At 38.9% G+C, this 20,299-nt stretch overlaps 1 protein-coding gene across 1 annotated transcript in view; it reads right to left on the bottom strand.

Moving 5' to 3' along the window:
- Positions 1-364: 364 nt before the first annotated feature.
- Positions 365-20,299, bottom strand: part of LOC126187549 (DNA polymerase eta) — a 199,462-nt gene continuing 179,527 nt past the window's right edge. Inside the window, exon 9 of the mRNA XM_049928700.1 lies at positions 365-3,334. Within this exon, the coding sequence (XP_049784657.1) occupies positions 2,170-3,334 (1,165 nt within the window). The 3' untranslated portion in view covers positions 365-2,169. The remainder of the gene's footprint in view (positions 3,335-20,299) is intronic.

A 20,299-nucleotide genomic window follows, 5' to 3' on the forward strand; every position in this document is an offset into this window, starting at 1 on the left:
TGTTTTCTGTGTTGTTGATAATTATCGAATTACTACGTTTCATGTGAATGCAAACCACTAGAATTTATGAGTCTTACTCTCTTATGTAATACAATGAAAATAAATTACCAGTACTCAAAATCTACACACACACACACACACACACACACACACACACACACACACACACAACATTTATTTGTGGTTAGACATTACAATTATTCAAAATAAAGCAGTGGAAAATCCAGGCAGGAATCATGACACTATTATGAAAATGATAGATTGTTACTCACCTTATATTGGAGATGGTGAGTCGCAACTTAACTTCTCGGCTACATGGCGAGCAGCATTGTACCCTTTTCATAATATTACAGTTACACAGTGAGATATGAAGTGTAAAAACAAAAATTCTGCCAACACACCTACTGCAGCAGCTTTGAAAATGAAACAGTAAACACAAGTCATTTGGAGATTATCCCCACTACAACTTAAAACAGCTGTGCACATGCACGAATCTTGTAGCTTGTGAGCACTAGAAGAATTTCTCCAGGCAGTTTCTGATTCCTTGCTACTTACTCATCAAATAGCTAAAAGTTACACTCCAAGTAGCCAGAATTGGGAGAAGGCACTGCTCAAATCCAACTTCAGCTTAGCGCATGAGCCCTCTAGCAGCTGCTCAAATGAGTCTAATAGTTTAACTAGTTGTATCTTAAGACTGCAACTCTAGAAAGACTATACTATATACAGTGCTTTGTAAATGATCATCTTCATCATCAGTATCACCTCCCTCATTATCATAAGTTTTTGTAATGACAAATGGACCCACAATTCAAATATTCTTCCAGAACAAAAAATCAAAAATTTAAATGTAGAATAAAAGCACTTTGTACTGAATTCGTTTAAAGTACTGCTAATCACTAGAAGGTGACCGACCATTTGTCAGCACACTGGCACAAAATGTGACACAGGCATCTACATTAAGTGAGAAAAATAAAAGTGGAAAAAAAGAAAATTATTGTGTATCTTATGAATGGATAAAATATGGAAGACTAAGTAAAACACACAAAATGTGCAATTCACTTTAATTAATATTAGGAATATAAAAGATAAATATTTATCTATCACAGACAGACAAGCACAGTTCTCGATCACACACTTGTTTCTCAAAAGCAGTGTTTTGTAAACATACAGTAATAAAAATAACAGTTATTGACTGAACATGTGAAACAATTCTTGTTTCAGTTTAATCACAGATTTTATCTGGCAAAATTATCACCGTGTATACACTCATATATTTACACAAATACACTCTTCACACGTTACAAAATTATTAAAATTTTATAAAACATTGAAAGTAAAACAGCAAAGCCTTTAAATAAATAATGAAGTAAGACTAGGCATGGCCATAAAAGAAAATTATGACAAGTAACATAAATAATTACGTAAGTGTAGTGGCTAGCTATCTTTTAGATTAAGCACTGCAGTAGGAATATAATGCAGTAGCAGCACTACAGTCTCTCCATGTATTTACTTCTTTAAAATAATCACTTCCCTGTAATACTCAGGGAGAGACACACATTATGAATATCTGAGAGCCAATATTCTTTTATGTGTACTTCTCCTGGATTCAGCAAGATTTTTGTCATTAATGTTGAGAACACCCATTTTCTCTTACATTATCACTCCAAAATCTACTTTAATAAATACCCTCAAAATTAATGCAAATAAAACAAAACATGATATATCTATAAATCTCTCGTACATTAATTGTTGTTTATATTTTATTGCCACTGTGGAGAGCCAACGGAGCACTAACACTCTTGCAAGGATCATACACACATTACAATTCACAAAAATTTGACTAAAAAGTATCATCAGTTTTACATCAGTAAATGGAACATACATTATGTAAATAAAATATGTGACCCAATATAATAAAAATACACAATAATATTGCAATATGTCACCTGCATAAGATACACGCTGCTGCATGCGCATGCACACACACACACACACACACACACACACACACACACACACACACATTAATAAAATGTTCAGAATTTGTAAAAAAAGAAGTCACACATAATGTGTTAGAATTTTGTAATATAAAACTAAAAGCAAGAAGGATGTAACATAAAAAAAATCATAGGTATGAGGTATTTACACTGTGGTTAATTAATCTTTTGTTTACTTTAGGGGTGTGAAGAAGCTTGTTATACTCTTAACCTTTTTGGTGACTGTTTTGTTATCCTGACTGTTTCTAACATTTCCACCCTTCTTTCTTTTATTTAGATTTATTTTGGTTTTAGGTACTTGATTTGGCATACTTGTACTAGCTACACTGGTTGCACTGTTCAGTTCTTCATGGAGTTTCTCTGCTAAATGAAAGTCTAAATGTTCAGGATACTCACTTAAAAGCACTATGCTTTTGCAGTGGGGGCATACATCACTTGCTACATTACTGGACACTACATTATGATGTTTTACATTATTAGTCTGAGAAGAAAAGCCTGATACACCAACTTCAGTGGCTAGAAAATTGCTTCCAGTCTCCTGGTTTTGTCTCATACTTTCTGTATCTGAAGAACATTGTTTTTTAACCGGCGTTGCATAATCCTCAGTAAATTGCTTGTCATGTACATCTGTGTTGGTTTTTCCAGGCATTTTTGAAGTTACAGCCTTATCTTTACAGTGATTTGAACTAGAAGTATCTGCAACACATACCACATCACTATTAGAAGTTTTACAATTTGTTCCTATTGAGTGTCTTATTTTTCTTTGCATTGGTGATGGTAAAAGTGCTATTGTCTCTTCATCTGCTTCATCTAGACTTGGGAATATTTCATGAGGACTAATCCATTGTTCACTATTCTCAGCATGATTACTGTTTGATGACTTGCAACATTTATTAGAAGATTCAGTTTTACTACTCTCTTCAGTGGTCACTAATGACTGTTTCCTATTCAGCTGATCATCACCTGGCAATAATTCTGTCAGAGACTCAATGCATCTTTCTGATTTGGTGTCCACAACATGCAAGCTTCCATGTGCCTTACTCAATTTGCTTTCATGTTTCCTTTTAAAATAAGCCATAAAAAAGGACTCTCCATCTCGATGATGGCCATGCAGTCTTTCAGTGTCATCTGAGTAACTGACAGAGGTGAGTGGTTCTGTTCTACCTTTCATTATATTATTAATTTCAGTATTAGCTTTAGATGTATTCTGTCCCTCGGCTTCTGTGTGTTGCTTTTTCTCACTTGATTTAAAAAACGAATTTATTGTCTTATTTTGTGTCCTGTCCTCATTGCTGAATTTCCCAGCAGATATTCCAAGGAAAGTAACAGCAGGGTCCCTGTATTAAAAAAAAAAAAAAAAAAAAAAAGAATTACAAATATAATTTTCAGGCATATGAAATGATGTTTTCCAAATCATGATTATCATAATAAGCAGTATTATCAACCAAACATAAGAGCAGACTGTCAAATATCACTATGCAGTCTTTGAATGTTGTCACAGATTCATTATAACGAATGAAAGGACATATGATGCATAGATGTGTGTTATTGGAGTAAATAAGTTTTAAATATATTATGGTTATCTCCAAAGAAAATATGTAATTGTAATAAAAATACAGGTTGCCACAAGGGAGACAGACGGTTTTTAATGAAATAATACTCAGCTAACTTTAAAATTAATGCATGTTTATTTACACAAAATCAAAGCTCATTATTTGCCATTTTGGTTAACAAAGTTATTTGTGAAAAATAATGTCGTCAAGGTGACGACCATCATTTCGAATGCAGGACTCAACTCTTTTCTCAAAATCCTCCATCACACGTACTAAAATCTCTGCAGAGATGGCAGCAATTTCTTGAATGATTGCATTCCTCAACTCGTCCAAATTTCTTGGTTTGTGGTTATAGACACAGTTCTTAAGGTACGCCCACAGAAAAAAGTCACATACTGACAAGTCAGGAGACCTGGGAGGCCAAGGAACATTGCCAAAATGTGAGATAAACAAGCCAGGAAACATGCGTCTAAGAATTGTCACTGAAGTGTTTGTGGTGTGCGATGTTGCCCCATCCTGCTGGAACCAAACGCATTTTAAAGGGATTCGTCGTCTTCTTAGTTCTGGTTTCAAGAATGTTTTAAGCATACAAATGTAACGAACCGAATTAACAGTAACTGTGGCCCCGTTCTCATATATATATATATATATATATATATATATATATATATATATATATATATATATATATATATACCACGTGGGAAAAATATATTTAAAAATAAAGATGATGAGACTTACCAAACAAAAGCGCTGGCAGGTCGATAGACACACAAACAAACACAAACATACACACAAAAATCTAGCTTTCGCAACCAACGGTTGCCTCGTCAGGAAAGAGGGAAGGAGAAGGAGAGACAAAAGGATATGGGTTTTAAGGGAGAGGGTAAGGAGTCATTCCAATCCCGGGAGCGGAAAGACTTACCTTAGGGGGAAAAAAGGACAGGTATACACTCGCACACACACACATATCCATCCGCATATACACAGACACAAGCAGACATTTGTAAAGGCAAAGAGTTTGGGCAGAGATGTCAGTCGGGACGGAAGTACAGAGGCAAAGATGATGTTGAAAGACAGGTGAGGTATGAGCGGCGGCAGATTGAAATTAGAAATTAGCGGAGATTGAGGCCTGGCGGATAGCGAGAAGAGAGGATATGCTGAAGGGCAAGTTCCCATCTCCGGAGTTCAGACAGGTTGGTGTTAGTGGGAAGTATCCAGATAACCCGGACGGTGTAACACTGTGCCAAGATGTGATGGCCGTGCACCAAGGCATGTTTAGCCACAGGGTGATCCTCATTACCAACAAACACTGTCTGCCTGTGTCCATTCATGCGAATGGACAGTTTGTTGCTGGTCATTCCCACATAGAACGCTTCACAGTGTAGGCAGGTCAGTTGGTAAATCACGTGGGTGCTTTCACACGTGGCTCTGCCTTTGATCGTGTACACCTTCCGGGTTACAGGACTGGAATAGGTGGTGGTGGGAGGGTGCATGGGACAGGTTTTACACCGGGGGCGGTTACAGGGGTAGGAGCCAGAGGGTAGGGAAGGTGGTTTGGGGATTTCATGGGGATGAACTAAGAGGTTACGAAGGTTAGGTGGACGGCGGAAAGACACTCTTGGTGGAGTGGGGAGGATTTCATGAAGGATGGATCTCATCTCAGGGCAGGATTTGAGGAAGTCGTATCCCTGCTGGAGAGTCACATTCAGAATCTGATCCAGTCCCGGAAAGTATCCTGTCACAAGTGGGGCACTTTTGGGGTTCTTCTGTGGAAGGTTCCGGGTTTGAGGAGATGAGGAATTGGCTCTGGTTATTTGCTTCTGTACCAGGTCGGGAGGGTAGTTACGGGATGCAAAAGCTGTTTTCAGGTTGTTGGTGTAATGATTCAAGGATTCCAGACTGGAGCAGATTCGTTTGCCACGAAGACCTAGGCTGTAGGGAAGGGACCGTTTGATGTGGAATGGGTGGCAGCTGTCATAATGGAGGTACTGTTGCTTGTTGGTGGGTTTGATGTGGACGGACGTGTGAAGCTGGCCATTGGACAGGTGGAGGTCAACGTCAAGGAAAGTGGCATGGGATTTAGAGTAGGACCAGGTGAATCTGATGGAACCAAAGGAGTTGAGGTTGGAGAGGAAATTCTGGAGTTCATCTTCACTGTGAGTCCAGATCATGAAAATGTCATCAATAAATCTGTACCAAACTTCAGATTTGCTATAAAATCTGCGATCGAAGCCAACACTAAGTGAAGTGATGCAAGACAAAAGTAATATATCGTCTGAGTGGGTAAAAGTGCCGTACAAAAATAGTGTTCCAACTACAAAAAGAACAACAAAATCTGCTAAAAATGTCACATTTTCGGAGAAAAACAAATATCATGTTTTGCAAACAAGTGACTGTGATAACGACTCTCCAAATGATCGTGAACTTGAAAAAGACAGTGAACTGAAAATGAATAGCGTTTTTTCAAATAATGTCAACAACAAACACAGATCATCAGGGAAAAAGAGTAGTGTACTATTACTAACAGACAGTCATGGCAGGAATCTATCCAGCATGCTCCGTGAGAAAAATCGTGACATAGCAGTGACTAGTGTAGTGAAACCGGGAGCGGGATGTAAAAATGTTGTAGACATTAACTCTCAGACGAAATTAATGCAAGAAAATGACTTTATCGTCTGTATAATGGGTTCAAACGATGTGGCAAAAAATGAAGCAGAGGTTTGCGTGAAAACGCTACAGAATTTTTTACAAGCCAATAAATGCAGAAACACAGTAGTTGCCACACTTCCTCATAGGCATGATCTGATTTATAATTCGTGTGTAAACAAAGAAATTCGGAAAACAAACATTAAAATAAGGAAACTGTGTTCTCAATACACTAAGTGCGATGTACTGGATATAAGCAAGCTACATGGAAATCTGCACACGAAGCATGGAATGCATTTGAACTATGATGGGAAAAGATTTGTTTGTGATCGTGTTAGTGAAATAATCAAAGAAAGACTTGTAAGGGATAGAACAATTTATCAGCTTCCTGAACATCCTTCCAACAGCGAGGAAAACAAGAAAGAAGAACGAAAATACAACGCTGCTGACGTTCCTAATTTAAACTAGAGGTATGTGATGCTGTAAATATGATTCCCAATTACCAAATCGTGAATACGCCCGAACTAAAAATTTATCACCATAATGTGCAATCCCTGCGTAATAAGATCGATGAAATTAACGTTCTATTAACACATGAACTTAATGATATCTCAGTGTTATGCATTTCAGAGCACTGGCTTAACCCAGAATTAATCCAGAATACGAAAATAAACAAATTTGTCTTGGCTGCTTACTACTGCAGGAATAACAGCAAACAGGGTGGGGTAGCAATTTACACAAAGGATAATGTAGATTTTATTACACTACCTGACTTAACTAGGGCAAATGTCGAAAAGGATTATGAAATTGCAGCTATAAAAATTACTCAGTTCAACCTGGTTATTGCTACAGTTTACCGATCACCGTCCGGGAATTTTGAACTTTTCTTAAACAAAATGGAGTCATTGCTAAATAAAGTAAATAAAATGGACTGTGAATTGATAATCTGTGGTGACTTCAATATTGACTTCCTCACGAATAGTGGAAATAGGGAGACCATTTTGAACCTTGCAACGTCCTACAATTTAAAGGCTGAAGTAAAAGCAGCTACCCAAGTATCAGAAACTTGTCAAACAGCTCTTGATCAGTTTCTAGTAAAGAAGAGTTTACACAACACCTCACTAAAAATTTTCAATGCAGGTTTTAGTGATCATCTTGCTCAAATATTAAGCATAAAAGTACAAGGCAGTATTATTAACAACATGTCTTTTAGAACAGCATATCGAAGCTATAATCAGCATAATGTGAACTACTTCAACAACTTATTACAGAAAGAAAAATGGCTAGGAGTGTACAAAATGAACGATATAAATGAAAAATTCGACACTTTCATAGATACATTAACCCATTTCTTTGAACTTGCATTCCCACTGAAAACATTAACCATACAGGGAAACTCTAGAACAAACAGCTGGATCACAAAGGGAATAAGGGTTTCATGCCAGAAGAAAAGACTACTTCATGAAATATGTAACTCAAAAAATTCCTCACCTGTAGTACGCGCATACTATAAAAAATACTCCAAAATATTAAGAAAAGTAATAAAAGCAGCAAAAATAATGCATAATGATGAAATCATTTATAATTCAGCTAATAAATCAAAGGCTATGTGGAGTGTTATAAAAAAAGAATGTGGAGAATACAGACAACCTTGGAAAAATATAACACTGTCACATAAAAATAAAAAAGTAACAAACCCCTTAGAAGTAGCTAACACATTTAACAACTTTTTCACAGGTGTTGCTGAAAATATGCTACAATCAAACTTTAAGAGCATCCAGGCAAATGAATATAAAATAAGTACATGTAGAGGATCAATGTACATCAGTTCTGTTTCACAAGATGAAGTAGGTAAAGCAATAAAAGGACTAAAAAATTCCAAATCGGCAGGTATTGATGGTATACCTGCAACAATGTTAAAGAAGAGCGCATCAAACCTAATTGAAGTACTCACACATTTATGCGACTGCTCACTTCAGGCAGGCACTTTCCCTGATGTGTTAAAAACATCAAAAGTTATTCCTGTATTTAAAAAAGGGGATAAAGACAATGTAAATAACTACAGACCCATCACAATTTCCTCCTGCATCTCTAAAGTACTGGAAAAAGTTATGTATGAGAAACTTATGAAATTTATAAATAAAAACAGCATCCTATGTAATGAACAACATGGATTCAGAAATAAGAGGTCAACGACAACTGCTGTCTATGAGTGCATCAATTCCATCCTAAACCTGTTGGACAAAAAACAGGAAACAATAGGAGTCTTTATTGACTTGTCAAAAGCTTTTGACATGGTGGACCATAAAATTCTGCTATCAAAGCTAGAAAGATATGGTATTCGAGGTCTGTCCAACAAGTGGATCAGTTCCTTCCTGACAAATCGTATGCAGGCAGTGTGCGTCAAGCACACAAATATTGAACTAAAAACTGTATCTAATCACTTATCTGACTATAAACAAATAAAATGTGGTGTACCCCAAGGATCCGTATTGGGACCCCTTCTGTTTCTTCTGTACATAAATGATCTAAGCTTAAATATTGATGCACACAAATCAATCATATTTGCAGATGACACCACGATTCTACTAAAAGGAGACGACGATGAACAGTTACAGCAGACAGTAAACACGGTCACGAAACAACTTAGCAGCTGGGCACAGAGTAATCAGCTTGTAATAAACAGTAAGAAAACCGTTGCTCTAAAATTCCACAATGTTCCTAACAAGGACATGTTTATCCCATCAGTCTCTATCAATGACGAACTAGTTGGTAACAGTACTGAAACCAAATTCTTAGGACTTTGGCTGCAGAGTAACATCAGATGGAATAAGCATATTGAATGTCTCAATGCAGAACTGAGCAAAACATGTTATCTTCTTTGTTCATTAAAATCATGCTGTAGTGAGAAAACAGTATTGAATGCATATCATGCGTACTTTCATTCTCGTCTTAGATATGGGGTCACCTTCTGGGGAAACTCTAAAATAGCTAATAGCACTTTTAAACTACAAAAAAGGGCCATTAGAATCTTGTTTGGGTGCAAGCCTAGAGACTCTTGTAAACCCCTGTTTAAGAAATCTGGTATTCCCCCATTACCGTGTGTATACATTATAGAAACCCTTTTGTTCTTTAAATTAAATGTAATAGGCAAGGACCAGAGGCTACAAAAAAACTGTGATATACATGAGCACTTTACCAGACAAAACAGGAACTTACATATGACTCAAATCAGCACAGCACTGTGCCAAAAAGGTACTTTTCACATGGGAGTTAAGCTTTATAACAAACTTCCTGAAAACATAAAAGCTATCACTGAGGTCAATACATTTGGAAAATCTCTAAAGTCATATTTACAGCATCACTGCTTTTATTCCATTGAAGAATATTTAAATTTATGAAATGTGTTATATAAATACTTGTGTGTAAAGTGTATTATTGTAAGCTTAAATATGTATGCCTTGAAATTACTTTCAGCCTGTATATTTATAACTTGACTTGTCCAATGTCTTATGCATAAGCTGCTATGTAGACAACAGGACCAATAAAATACAATCTACAATCTACAATCTACACAAACAGTTCCTTTCAGCTATTAAACAACCTTTTCGGCCAGTTTTAATATCTTTTGCTTTATTTCCATTTCCGTTTGTCTCATATCATCGATCATTTTTAGCCGCTTCCCACAGGTTTTAACGTCATTATTTCTTCATCAGACAATTTTTAGCTTAATTTCCATAATCTGCCACCACCAAACCACCCTTTTAATACATCCTCACGTAGTTTTTTCGAAATTTTCCCGTATTTCTCCACCCTTTAACGTGTTTTGGCGGCAACACAACCACCTAACCTTTATGCACATCATTATCTACCTACACAAGTTCACCATAGGATCAACATAGCCCAGCTCTAACCAACCCTTTTTCGCCTTTTTTCACACCAGATCTCCATTTGATTTCTAGTATTACCTTTATCTCTCCCCATATATTTTTATATTTATTTTCATTTTCATTTCAGCCTCGTGTTCCACTTTCCACCTTCTAGTACCATGTCACCCTCACAACACCTCCACAACGACCCCATTAAGTTTTATTTACATTCCCTCCGCAAACATGCCTTCGCCCTAGCCAGATTACACTCCCATATTTTATTTTCTCAGGCTTGTCTGACATTTGGCATCACCCCCAAAGGCCTCACACTTAAAGTTCCCATCTCTGGCTGCAACCCTTCTTTCCATCAGTCCCTATACCAGTTCCAAACCGAACAATCCATTGCCCTCACCCACCTAATCCTTCACCTACACATCCACTCAGCCAAGCAACACACCCATCAACTCCTGTCCCTAATAAAAGTCCTCAATCTTTCCTCTCCCACATCCACACCGGCTGTTCAGAGCATCCTCCTACAGGCCAACCGCAAATTAGAACAGCATGCCACCCTCCACCTTAAAAAACTATCCAATCTCCTGGTTTCCCACCTCCGGAAAGGCAACTCACTCACCCTTCACAACCATTCCAGCAAACCTCAACCTCCTCTCATTGCACACAAACCTAGTCTCTCCCATCTACTCAATCTCCCACTTCCAGCTCCACTCCCTCCAAAACCTCAAAATTCCAATCAACACAATCTGGAACCACAACACGCCAATTCAGTAGTTAACCTCTCCTCCAAACCTCTCTCCCAATCCGAAACCTCTGTCCTATCCAAAGGCCTCACCTTCAGCCCCACTCCCAGATTTAACCAAACAGCCCTTGTCAAAGATTTACTGTCCTACACCCGTACTCTCTGCTGGAAATATCACTTTGCCACGAAGAAAAATGATCCTAATCCTACTCCTAATGATCCAACTCCCCAAGATACTATCCAAATTGAACCATGCCTGGAACAGTTCCGTCCTCCGTCACAGCGGGACCCACCTCCTCTTCCTCAAAATCACCCTCTCCTAACCTTCCAGGAATTTCTGACTTCCAGCCTTGCCTCTCAATCCTTCTTAAAAAACCTTAATCCTACTCCCAACATCACCACTGCTGAAGCCCAGGCTATCCGTGATCTGAAGGCTGACCAATCCATCGTCATTCTTCCGGCGGAGAAGGGTTCCACGACTGTGGTACTTGATCGTCGGGAGTACGTGGCTGAGGGACTGTGTCAGCTTTCAGACAACACTACTTACAAAGTTTGCCATGGTAATCCCATTCCTGATGTCCAGGCGGAGCTTCAAGGAATCCTCAGAACCTTAGGCCCCCTACAAAACCTTTCACCTGACTCCATCAACCTCCTGACCCCACCAACACCCCGCACCCCTACCTTCTACCTTCTCCCCAAAATTCACAAACCCAATCATCCCGGCCGTCCCATTGTAGCTGGTTACCAAGCCCCCACAGAACGCATCTCTGCCTACGTAGATCAACACCTTCAACCCATTACATGCAGTCTCCCATCCTTCATCAAAGACACCAACCACTTTCTCGAATGCCTGGAATCCCTACCCAGTCTCTTACCCCCGGAAACCATCCTTGTAACCATTGATGCCACTTCCTTATACACAAATATTCCGCATGTCCAGGGCCTCGCTGCGATGGAGCACTTCCTTTCACGCCGATCACCTGCCGCCCTACCTAAAACCTCTTTCCTCATTACCTTAGCCAGCTTCATCCTGACCCACAACTTCTTCACTTTTGAAGGCCAGACATACCAACAATTAAAGGGAACAGCCATGGGTACCAGGATGGCCCCCTCGTACGCCAACCTATTCATGGGTCGCTTAGAGGAAGCCTTCTTGGTTACCCAGGCCTGCCAACCCAAAGTTTGGTACAGATTTATTGATGACATTTTCATGATCTGGACTCACAGTGAAGAAGAACTCCAGAATTTCCTCTCCAACCTCAACTCCTTTGGTTCCATCAGATTCACCTGGTCCTACTCTAAATCCCATGCCACTTTCCTTGACGTTGACCTCCACCTGTCCAATGGCCAGCTTCACACGTCCGTCCACATCAAACCCACCAACAAGCAACAGTACCTCCATTATGACAGCTGCCACCCATTCCACATCAAACGGTCCCTTCCCTACAGCCTAGGTCTTCGTGGCAAACGAATCTGCTCCAGTCTGGAATCCTTGAATCATTACACCAACAACCTGAAAACAGCTTTTGCATCCCGTAACTACCCTCCCGACCTGGTACAGAAGCAAATAACCAGAGCCAATTCCTCATCTCCTCAAACCCGGAACCTTCCACAGAAGAACCCCAAAAGTGCCCCACTTGTGACAGGATACTTTCCGGGACTGGATCAGATTCTGAATGTGACTCTCCAGCAGGGATACGACTTCCTCAAATCCTGCCCTGAGATGAGATCCATCCTTCATGAAATCCTCCCCACTCCACCAAGAGTGTCTTTCCGCCGTCCACCTAACCTTCGTAACCTCTTAGTTCATCCCCATGAAATCCCCAAACCACCTTCCCTACCCTCTGGCTCCTACCCCTGTAACCGCCCCCGGTGTAAAACCTGTCCCATGCACCCTCCCACCACCACCTATTCCAATCCTGTAACCCGGAAGGTGTACACGATCAAAGGCAGAGCCACGTGTGAAAGCACCCACGTGATTTACCAACTGACCTGCCTACACTGTGAAGCGTTCTATGTGGGAATGACCAGCAACAAACTGTCCATTCGCATGAATGGACACAGGCAGACAGTGTTTGTTGGTAATGAGGATCACCCTGTGGCTAAACATGCCTTGGTGCACGGCCATCACATCTTGGCACAGTGTTACACCGTCCGGGTTATCTGGATACTTCCCACTAACACCAACCTGTCTGAACTCCGGAGATGGGAACTTGCCCTTCAGCATATCCTCTCTTCTCGCTATCCGCCAGGCCTCAATCTCCGCTAATTTCTAATTTCAATCTGCCGCCGCTCATACCTCACCTGTCTTTCAACATCATCTTTGCCTCTGTACTTCCGTCCCGACTGACATCTCTGCCCAAACTCTTTGCCTTTACAAATGTCTGCTTGTGTCTGTGTATATGCGGATGGATATGTGTGTGTGTGCGAGTGTATACCTGTCCTTTTTTCCCCCTAAGGTAAGTCTTTCCGCTCCCGGGATTGGAATGACTCCTTACCCTCTCCCTTAAAACCCCTTGTCTTTTGTCTTTCCTTCTCCTTCCCTCTTTCCTGACGAGGCAACCGTTGGTTGCGAAAGCTAGATTTTTGTGTGTATGTTTGTGTTTGTTTGTGTGTCTATCGACCTGCCAGCGCTTTTGTTTGGTAAGTCTCATCATCTTTCTTTTTAAATATATATATATATTATATATTTTTAAATATATATATATATATATTTAAAAAGAAAGATGATGAGACTTACCAAACAAAAGCGCTGGCAGGTCGATAGAACAATCATGTTTGTTAATATTTTTCGCACGTGGAATGTTTCCCTCTATTATATATATATATATATTTGCCTTTACAAATGTCTGCTTGTGTCTGTGTATGTGTGGATGGATATGTGTGTGTGTGCGAGTGTAAACCTGTCCTTTTTTCCCCCTAAGGTAAGTCTTTCCGCTCCCGGGATTGGAATGACTCCTTACCCTCTCCCTTAAAACCCAATCCTTTTGTCTTTCCTTCTCCTTCCCTCTTTCCTGACGAGGCAACCGTTGGTTGCGAAAGCTAGAGTTTTGTGTGTATGTTTGTGTTTATTTGTGTGTCTATCGACCTGCCAGCGCTTTTGTTGGGTAAGTCTCATCATCTTTCTTTTTAAATATATATATATATATATATATATATATATATATATATATATATATATATATATATAAAAAGGTCCAATAATGCCAACAGAGCCAAGAGCACACCAGGCTGTTACTTTTTCTGAGTGTAGAGGACGCTGGTGGATAAGCTTCATCGCTCATCAATAAAATTTCATTTTCATTTGATCCCAACATCACTTGCATTCTGTAAGCGAAATCTTCTCGTACAACAAAATCAGTTTCCTTAAGTTGTTGGACAATGAGCATTTTGTAGGGATGGAATTTTAATTCTTTATGCAAAATTCGTCTAACCGATTCACGATTGATTCGTAACTCACTAGCACGACGTCTAGCTGACCGTCCTGGGCTTCTAACTGCCGCTTGCCTTACCCTTTCAACATTTTCTGGTGTCGTTAATCTGTGTCTTGGGCCAGAATGATTCTTATCCAGTATGTTTCCAGTTGATCTGATGCCTTCCACCCATCTGAGGATTGTTTTACGGCTCAGAACAGCTCCATGTTGACCGACATTAAATCGCACACAAAACAATCGCTGTGTAGCAATAATAGACTCACCACTTTTTATGAAACTGTCATAGACAAACACTCAATGCTGCAAGTCCCACTGCTCCATAGTGACTGAGTACATGAAATGGCGTCTTGTGTGGATCAGACCTATCCCCAGCACGACCACCTCCCACCAACACACCCTCAGTTCAAATCCGTCCTTCTCTCGTGTAAGTTTTTCCTGTTAAATGACACTTCTTGTAGGGGTCTGATTCAATGCACTCTCCATGCTAGTCTATCCTATACAAGCCTCTTTATCTCTCCATAACTATTTCACCCTACATCTATTTGAACCTTTTTACTGTAGCCATGCCTTGTGTTCCTCTATAATTTTGATACCTCACACTTCCCTTTATTACCAAATTTACCATTCCTTTATGCCTCATGATGTGTCCTATCAAGCAATCCCTTCTTTTAATAGAGCTGTGCCATAATTTTGTCTCCCCAGGTCTCCGCTTTGTATTCAATATACCCATCCAATTTAACATTCTTCGTAGCACCACACTTCAAAACCATCTATTTTTGTTTTGACTGAACTGTTTATCATCTACGTTTCACTTCCATGCAAGGCCACATTCCATATAAATGCCTTCATAAAATGCTTCGTAACACTTATATTTACATGAATCATTAACATGTTTCTCTTTTTTAGAAACACTTTTGTTGCTATTGCAAACCTGTATTTTGTATCATCTCTACTTCGGCCATGGTCAGTATTTTGGTGCCCAAACAGCAGACCCCATACTGTACTTCCAGCACATAATTTCCTAATTTAAGTCCTTGAGAATCACCTAATTTAATGTGACATCATTTCATTACCCTGTTGTATCTTTGTACTTTTCTTCAAGATACTATCCACTTTGTGCAACTCTTGTTCCAAGGTCTTTTCCATCTATGACAGAATGACAACTGTATTGACAAACCTTGAGGTTTGTATTTCTTCTTCTTGAACATTAACCCTCTATTTAAATTTCTCCTTGGTCTCCTGTGCACTGCTTGCTCAATGTGCAGATTGAGTGTCACTGTAGATAGGCTACAAAATCAGTCTCTTTCCATTCTCAACTACAGCTTACCTTTGACATTCTTCAGTTGTTGTAACTGCAGTCTGGTTTCTGTACAAGTTATAGATAACCTTTCTTTCTTGTATTTTATCACTGGTGCCTTCAAAGAGTGTATTCCAGTCAACATTGTCAAAAGCTTTCTCTAAATTTACTTCAAGTCTGTTGTATGTTGCATACAAAAGCCGGACGTTGTGGCTGAGTGGTTCTACAAGCTTCAGTCCGGAACTGCGCTGCTGCTACAGTCGCAGGTTCGAATCCTGCCTTGGGCATGGATGTGTGTGATGTCCTTAGGTTAGTTACGTTTCAGTAGTTCTAAGTATACGGGACTGACGACCTCAGATGTTAAGTCCCATAGTGCTTAGAGCCATTTGAACCATTTGCATACAAAAAGCAACAGTATTTTCATTGTTGGTTATCACAAGTATCTAACTTACTTTGAGAGAATATCCCTGCTCCAGGTGTTTTGTTCCGAAAAAGATATTTCATTGCTCTGTCAAAAATGAGAAACAGTATCATCTCTTCGGTCTCATTTTCATCAACTTACTCTTTCATTTCTATAATATTGTCCTCAAGTGTGTTTCTTTTCTACAGCTCTTCTATACATTACTACCACCTTTCAGCATTCCCTTTATTGCTCACTAAGTTCTTGATATTCATACAGCTGCTTCTTTTCTGTACGCGACATCCATCTTTCTCATAGCCATTCACACTCCTACAGTTTTGCATTTCTCCTCTATCTTTATCATCTGGCAATTTTGTCAGTTTCATTTTTCAGAGGTTTGTATTCTCTTTTGCTTGCCACCTTTGATCCTTTTATATATTTTCTCCTTTAATCAATGAAATTTATTATTTTGCATGCTATCTCATTTACTCCCTATTTGGCGTTCTGCTATTTTCATTATTTTGTCTCTCACATGTTCCCATTCATCTTCTACTGTATTCACTTCCCTCATTTCAGCCAGTTATTGGCCGAAATTCCCTCTGAAACTTTCATCCACCTCTGGTTCCTTCAATTTCTCCAGGTTCCCCCTCCCTATCTCATTAATTTCCACCCTTTCTGCAATTTCTTCTGTTTTAATCTGCAGTTCATAATCTATAAATTATGGTTACAGTCCAAGACTGCTCCTCGAAAGGTGCTGCAGTTTCAAATCTGGTTGTAATAAAATATAATTACCATTATAAATTAATCCAAATGTTAGCAATGATAAATTGTGCTCTGTGCAAAGTTCTACCAGGTATCTTCATCTTTCATTTCTTTTAGATGGTCTACATTCTCCTACTTCTTTTCTTTCTTGTACTGTTGAATTCAATCCTCCATACCAATTAAATTGTCTCCCTTAACGATCCAAAACATTTCTTTCATCTTATCACACATTCTTGATATATTACTTACATGAAGTGCTGCAACTCACTGTACAGCACTGTCTACAAAATACATATAGCCATGTTTGCAAATAGCATTAACGTGTAACAGTCAGTACAACTAGCCAGTGGCCAAGATACTATTATCATTTACAGAAGAAACACACAATGGAGGTTAAAAGTTAAGCAGATAAATAAAAACATGTAAGTGAAATATACGGCAAAAAAAAAAAAAAAAAAAAAAAAAAAAAAAAAAAAAAAAGTAGCAGCATAATTATTCAAATGTGAAATCTGTCTCCCCATTAAGCAAAGTGGTGGAGCCACATTCCAGGATAGATGTTCATCTGAGAATCAAAGCACACGAGACGAATAAACGTGTCAACAACAATTTACATCTGAATTAATGATTGGTGGAAAAAAAGTAGAATGATTAGTGAAAAAAAAGTAGCAAGAACTCATCCACATAAATACAACTCCATTCTGAAGGAGAATAAAAATGTGAAAATTACTAACAAAACAAAAAACCTAATTAAAAGGGAGGAAGAGGTATTAAAGTTTAACGTCTCATCAACAATGAATGGAATACAACCTCAGACTGTCAAAGGAGGGTGAAAAAAAATTGCCCGTGTCCAAACTGAACGTACTTACAGCTGGACGGTTGGATGTGTATTGAACTGCTGGCTTCCCAAATGCGAATCCAGTGTCTTAATTAATTAATCAGCTCACACAGTAAAACAGTTAGCACTGTAACAGGTTGGGAGCAGTATTTAAAAATCCAAATAAGTTATTAAACAAGGAGTGCTTGGGTAAAGATGTGTTACACTAGAAAATGTACAATCCAAAGTTTTAGCAGCGTGTTTGGTGATAGGAGTGAAGTTATATATGATATGGGAAATTAACAAGTAGCAATGAGGATGATAAAAAATGTTAACAATAAAAGTGGTAAGAATTATATTTTATTTAATTATGAATAATCACATGTAAAGAAAGAGTTAAGGGTTTAATGTTCTGTTGATGACAAGGTAATTGGGGACAGATCACATGCTCAGACAGGGTATGGAAAACTGCCCTGTACTTTTGAAAGATACCACCCCAGCATTTGTCATAAGCGATTAAGGGAAACCATCGAAAACATACAGGGTGGCGCACGAAATGTATTACCATTTTGTTTTTGAATATAAACTATATTGTCAATACAATCTGAAAGGAACATATACTACAATGAAGAGCCGTCCATGGAGATTTGTTATAACTCAGCACATGCTCAATATGTCCACTATTTCATTTCCTAACTTCCTTCAAACGAACACTGAAGTTAGTGATTACCCTATGGCACATGTCTTCTGTAATTTCACTGCAAGCTTGAAGAGTAAGTCTTCTGAGCTCCATTAAATCACGTGGAAGTTTTGCGAAAATTTTTTCCTTTAGGTACCCCCAAAGAAAAACGTCACATGGAATAAGGTCTGGACTATTGGGGGCCAATTTTGTCCGTCATTGAAGCGAGCTGGAAACCTGAGTGAAATGATCCACATGTCGAAATGCTCGTGTAAAAACTCCAACACAGTGTTTGCAGTATGTGGCCTTGCTCCATCTTGCATGAACCACTGTGTTTTGAAGGGCAAGGCAGTAGCAAGAAGCTGTGGAACGAAGCTATTGCGAAGCATGCTCAAATAATGCTCGCTATTCACAGTTTCTTCAAAGAAAAAGGGTCCAATAAGTCCGTGACTAGAAATTGCTGCCCACGCTGTAATCCTCGGAGCATAATGTTGTCATTCATGAAGCACTTGTGGGTTTTCAGTGGCCCAAAAGCATACATTTTGTTTTTTAACCACACTGTCTAAATGAAAAACCTCGTCTGAAAACCAAACATTGTTGACAGTTTCTTCCCTATCCTCCGCCCACTGAGCAAACAGTAGTCTCTGCTGCTTGTGTTCTTCAGTGAGCTTCTGTGCACAGGTCATCTTGTATGGGTGCATATGGAGGTAACTTTTAAGAATGTGTTGAACGGAGCGTCTGGATATTCCCAGTTGCACTGCTGCCTTTCTACATGATTTCCCGGGACTTCTCTGCACAACAACTTGTACCGCTTCAATATTCTCCGGCGAACAAACAGGCTTAGGCCGAGGTCGCTTCACTTCCAATACTGTTCTTTCCTGTACAAATTTATCATACAACCTGTGGATGTTGTTCTTGCAAGGGACCCATCGAATGTTAAACTGTTGTCGAAAATGCCTCTGAGTCACAACAAGGCTTTTCATTTCATGAAAAAGTAACACAATTGCCGATCGTTGCTGTGTTGTGAGTCTCCCATTGTCAGCCATTGCTGCTTACTGGTCTCCTAGTGGCAGTATCATGAATTACACATCATTTCGTAACTCATTTCTTTTTCCAAGTTCTGCTGGTACTGCTGTAGAGATCCCAAAGGGATATCTAATGTGCATCATAAATTGTGACAGAAACAATTGGTAACACATTTCGTGCGCCAACCTGTATATTGGGACAGCCAGATGAGAATTTGAACTGCTGATGGGAATTTGAATTTCTGTCCTCCCGACTGTGAGTTTAATGTCTTACCACAGTACTAGGCCACTTGGGTATGGTCAGATGTGACTCTAAACGCTGCTTTCCCATTTACAAGCCTTAACCACTGTGCCACACCGCTCATATGCTGAAATATCAATGGTCTAAATGATTATTTTTATAACAGCAAAAGGAGTAAACAAAAGGAGTAAAGTTGATGTATTATAAATTCTTCAGTCACAGTGTAAAAATATCTAAGTAACTTTTTGCAGTAAACATTCCCTTGCAGAAAGTAAAATTCTTAAGAAAATTGGCAAAGTAAGATGGAGGGCAAGTTCATGATTATGACTTTAATCCAAAGTAAATAACAAAATGATTGGCGTATTATTATTTTGAGAGGTATGTGTATAGTTAGGGGTGAATATTTTGTAGTGGAGTGGTTTTTATTTGATCTGAGGGATGTAAAAGGAAGTTTTCTGGCTAAATTTCAATGACTTCTTCCAAAAAATAGGAAATAACATTTTACGCTGTAAAATGTGTGTATAGGATACCCCCTTGCATTTTATGTACAATATATGTAAATAACAGGCATCAAAAGACTTGTCAGGGACATGTTTATTATCTAATGAAGGTTTATTATCTAATAAAAACCGCTGATGTAACTGGAACTCATAACTGTCTGGAAAGTAGGAACATTTGACTCATTTTCATATGTCATCATCGATGTTTTTGAAAGCCTGCAGCTGTCATTCATTACTTAAATAACGAAATAATGAACTCGTTAAGTGTTTTTTCATGCTTAGCAATGCATTTCGAGAATTTTTTCAAGTTCTCAAGTGACACAGC

Source organism: Schistocerca cancellata, chromosome 5, assembly GCF_023864275.1.
Source record: "Schistocerca cancellata isolate TAMUIC-IGC-003103 chromosome 5, iqSchCanc2.1, whole genome shotgun sequence".
NCBI lineage: Eukaryota > Metazoa > Arthropoda > Insecta > Orthoptera > Acrididae > Schistocerca > Schistocerca cancellata.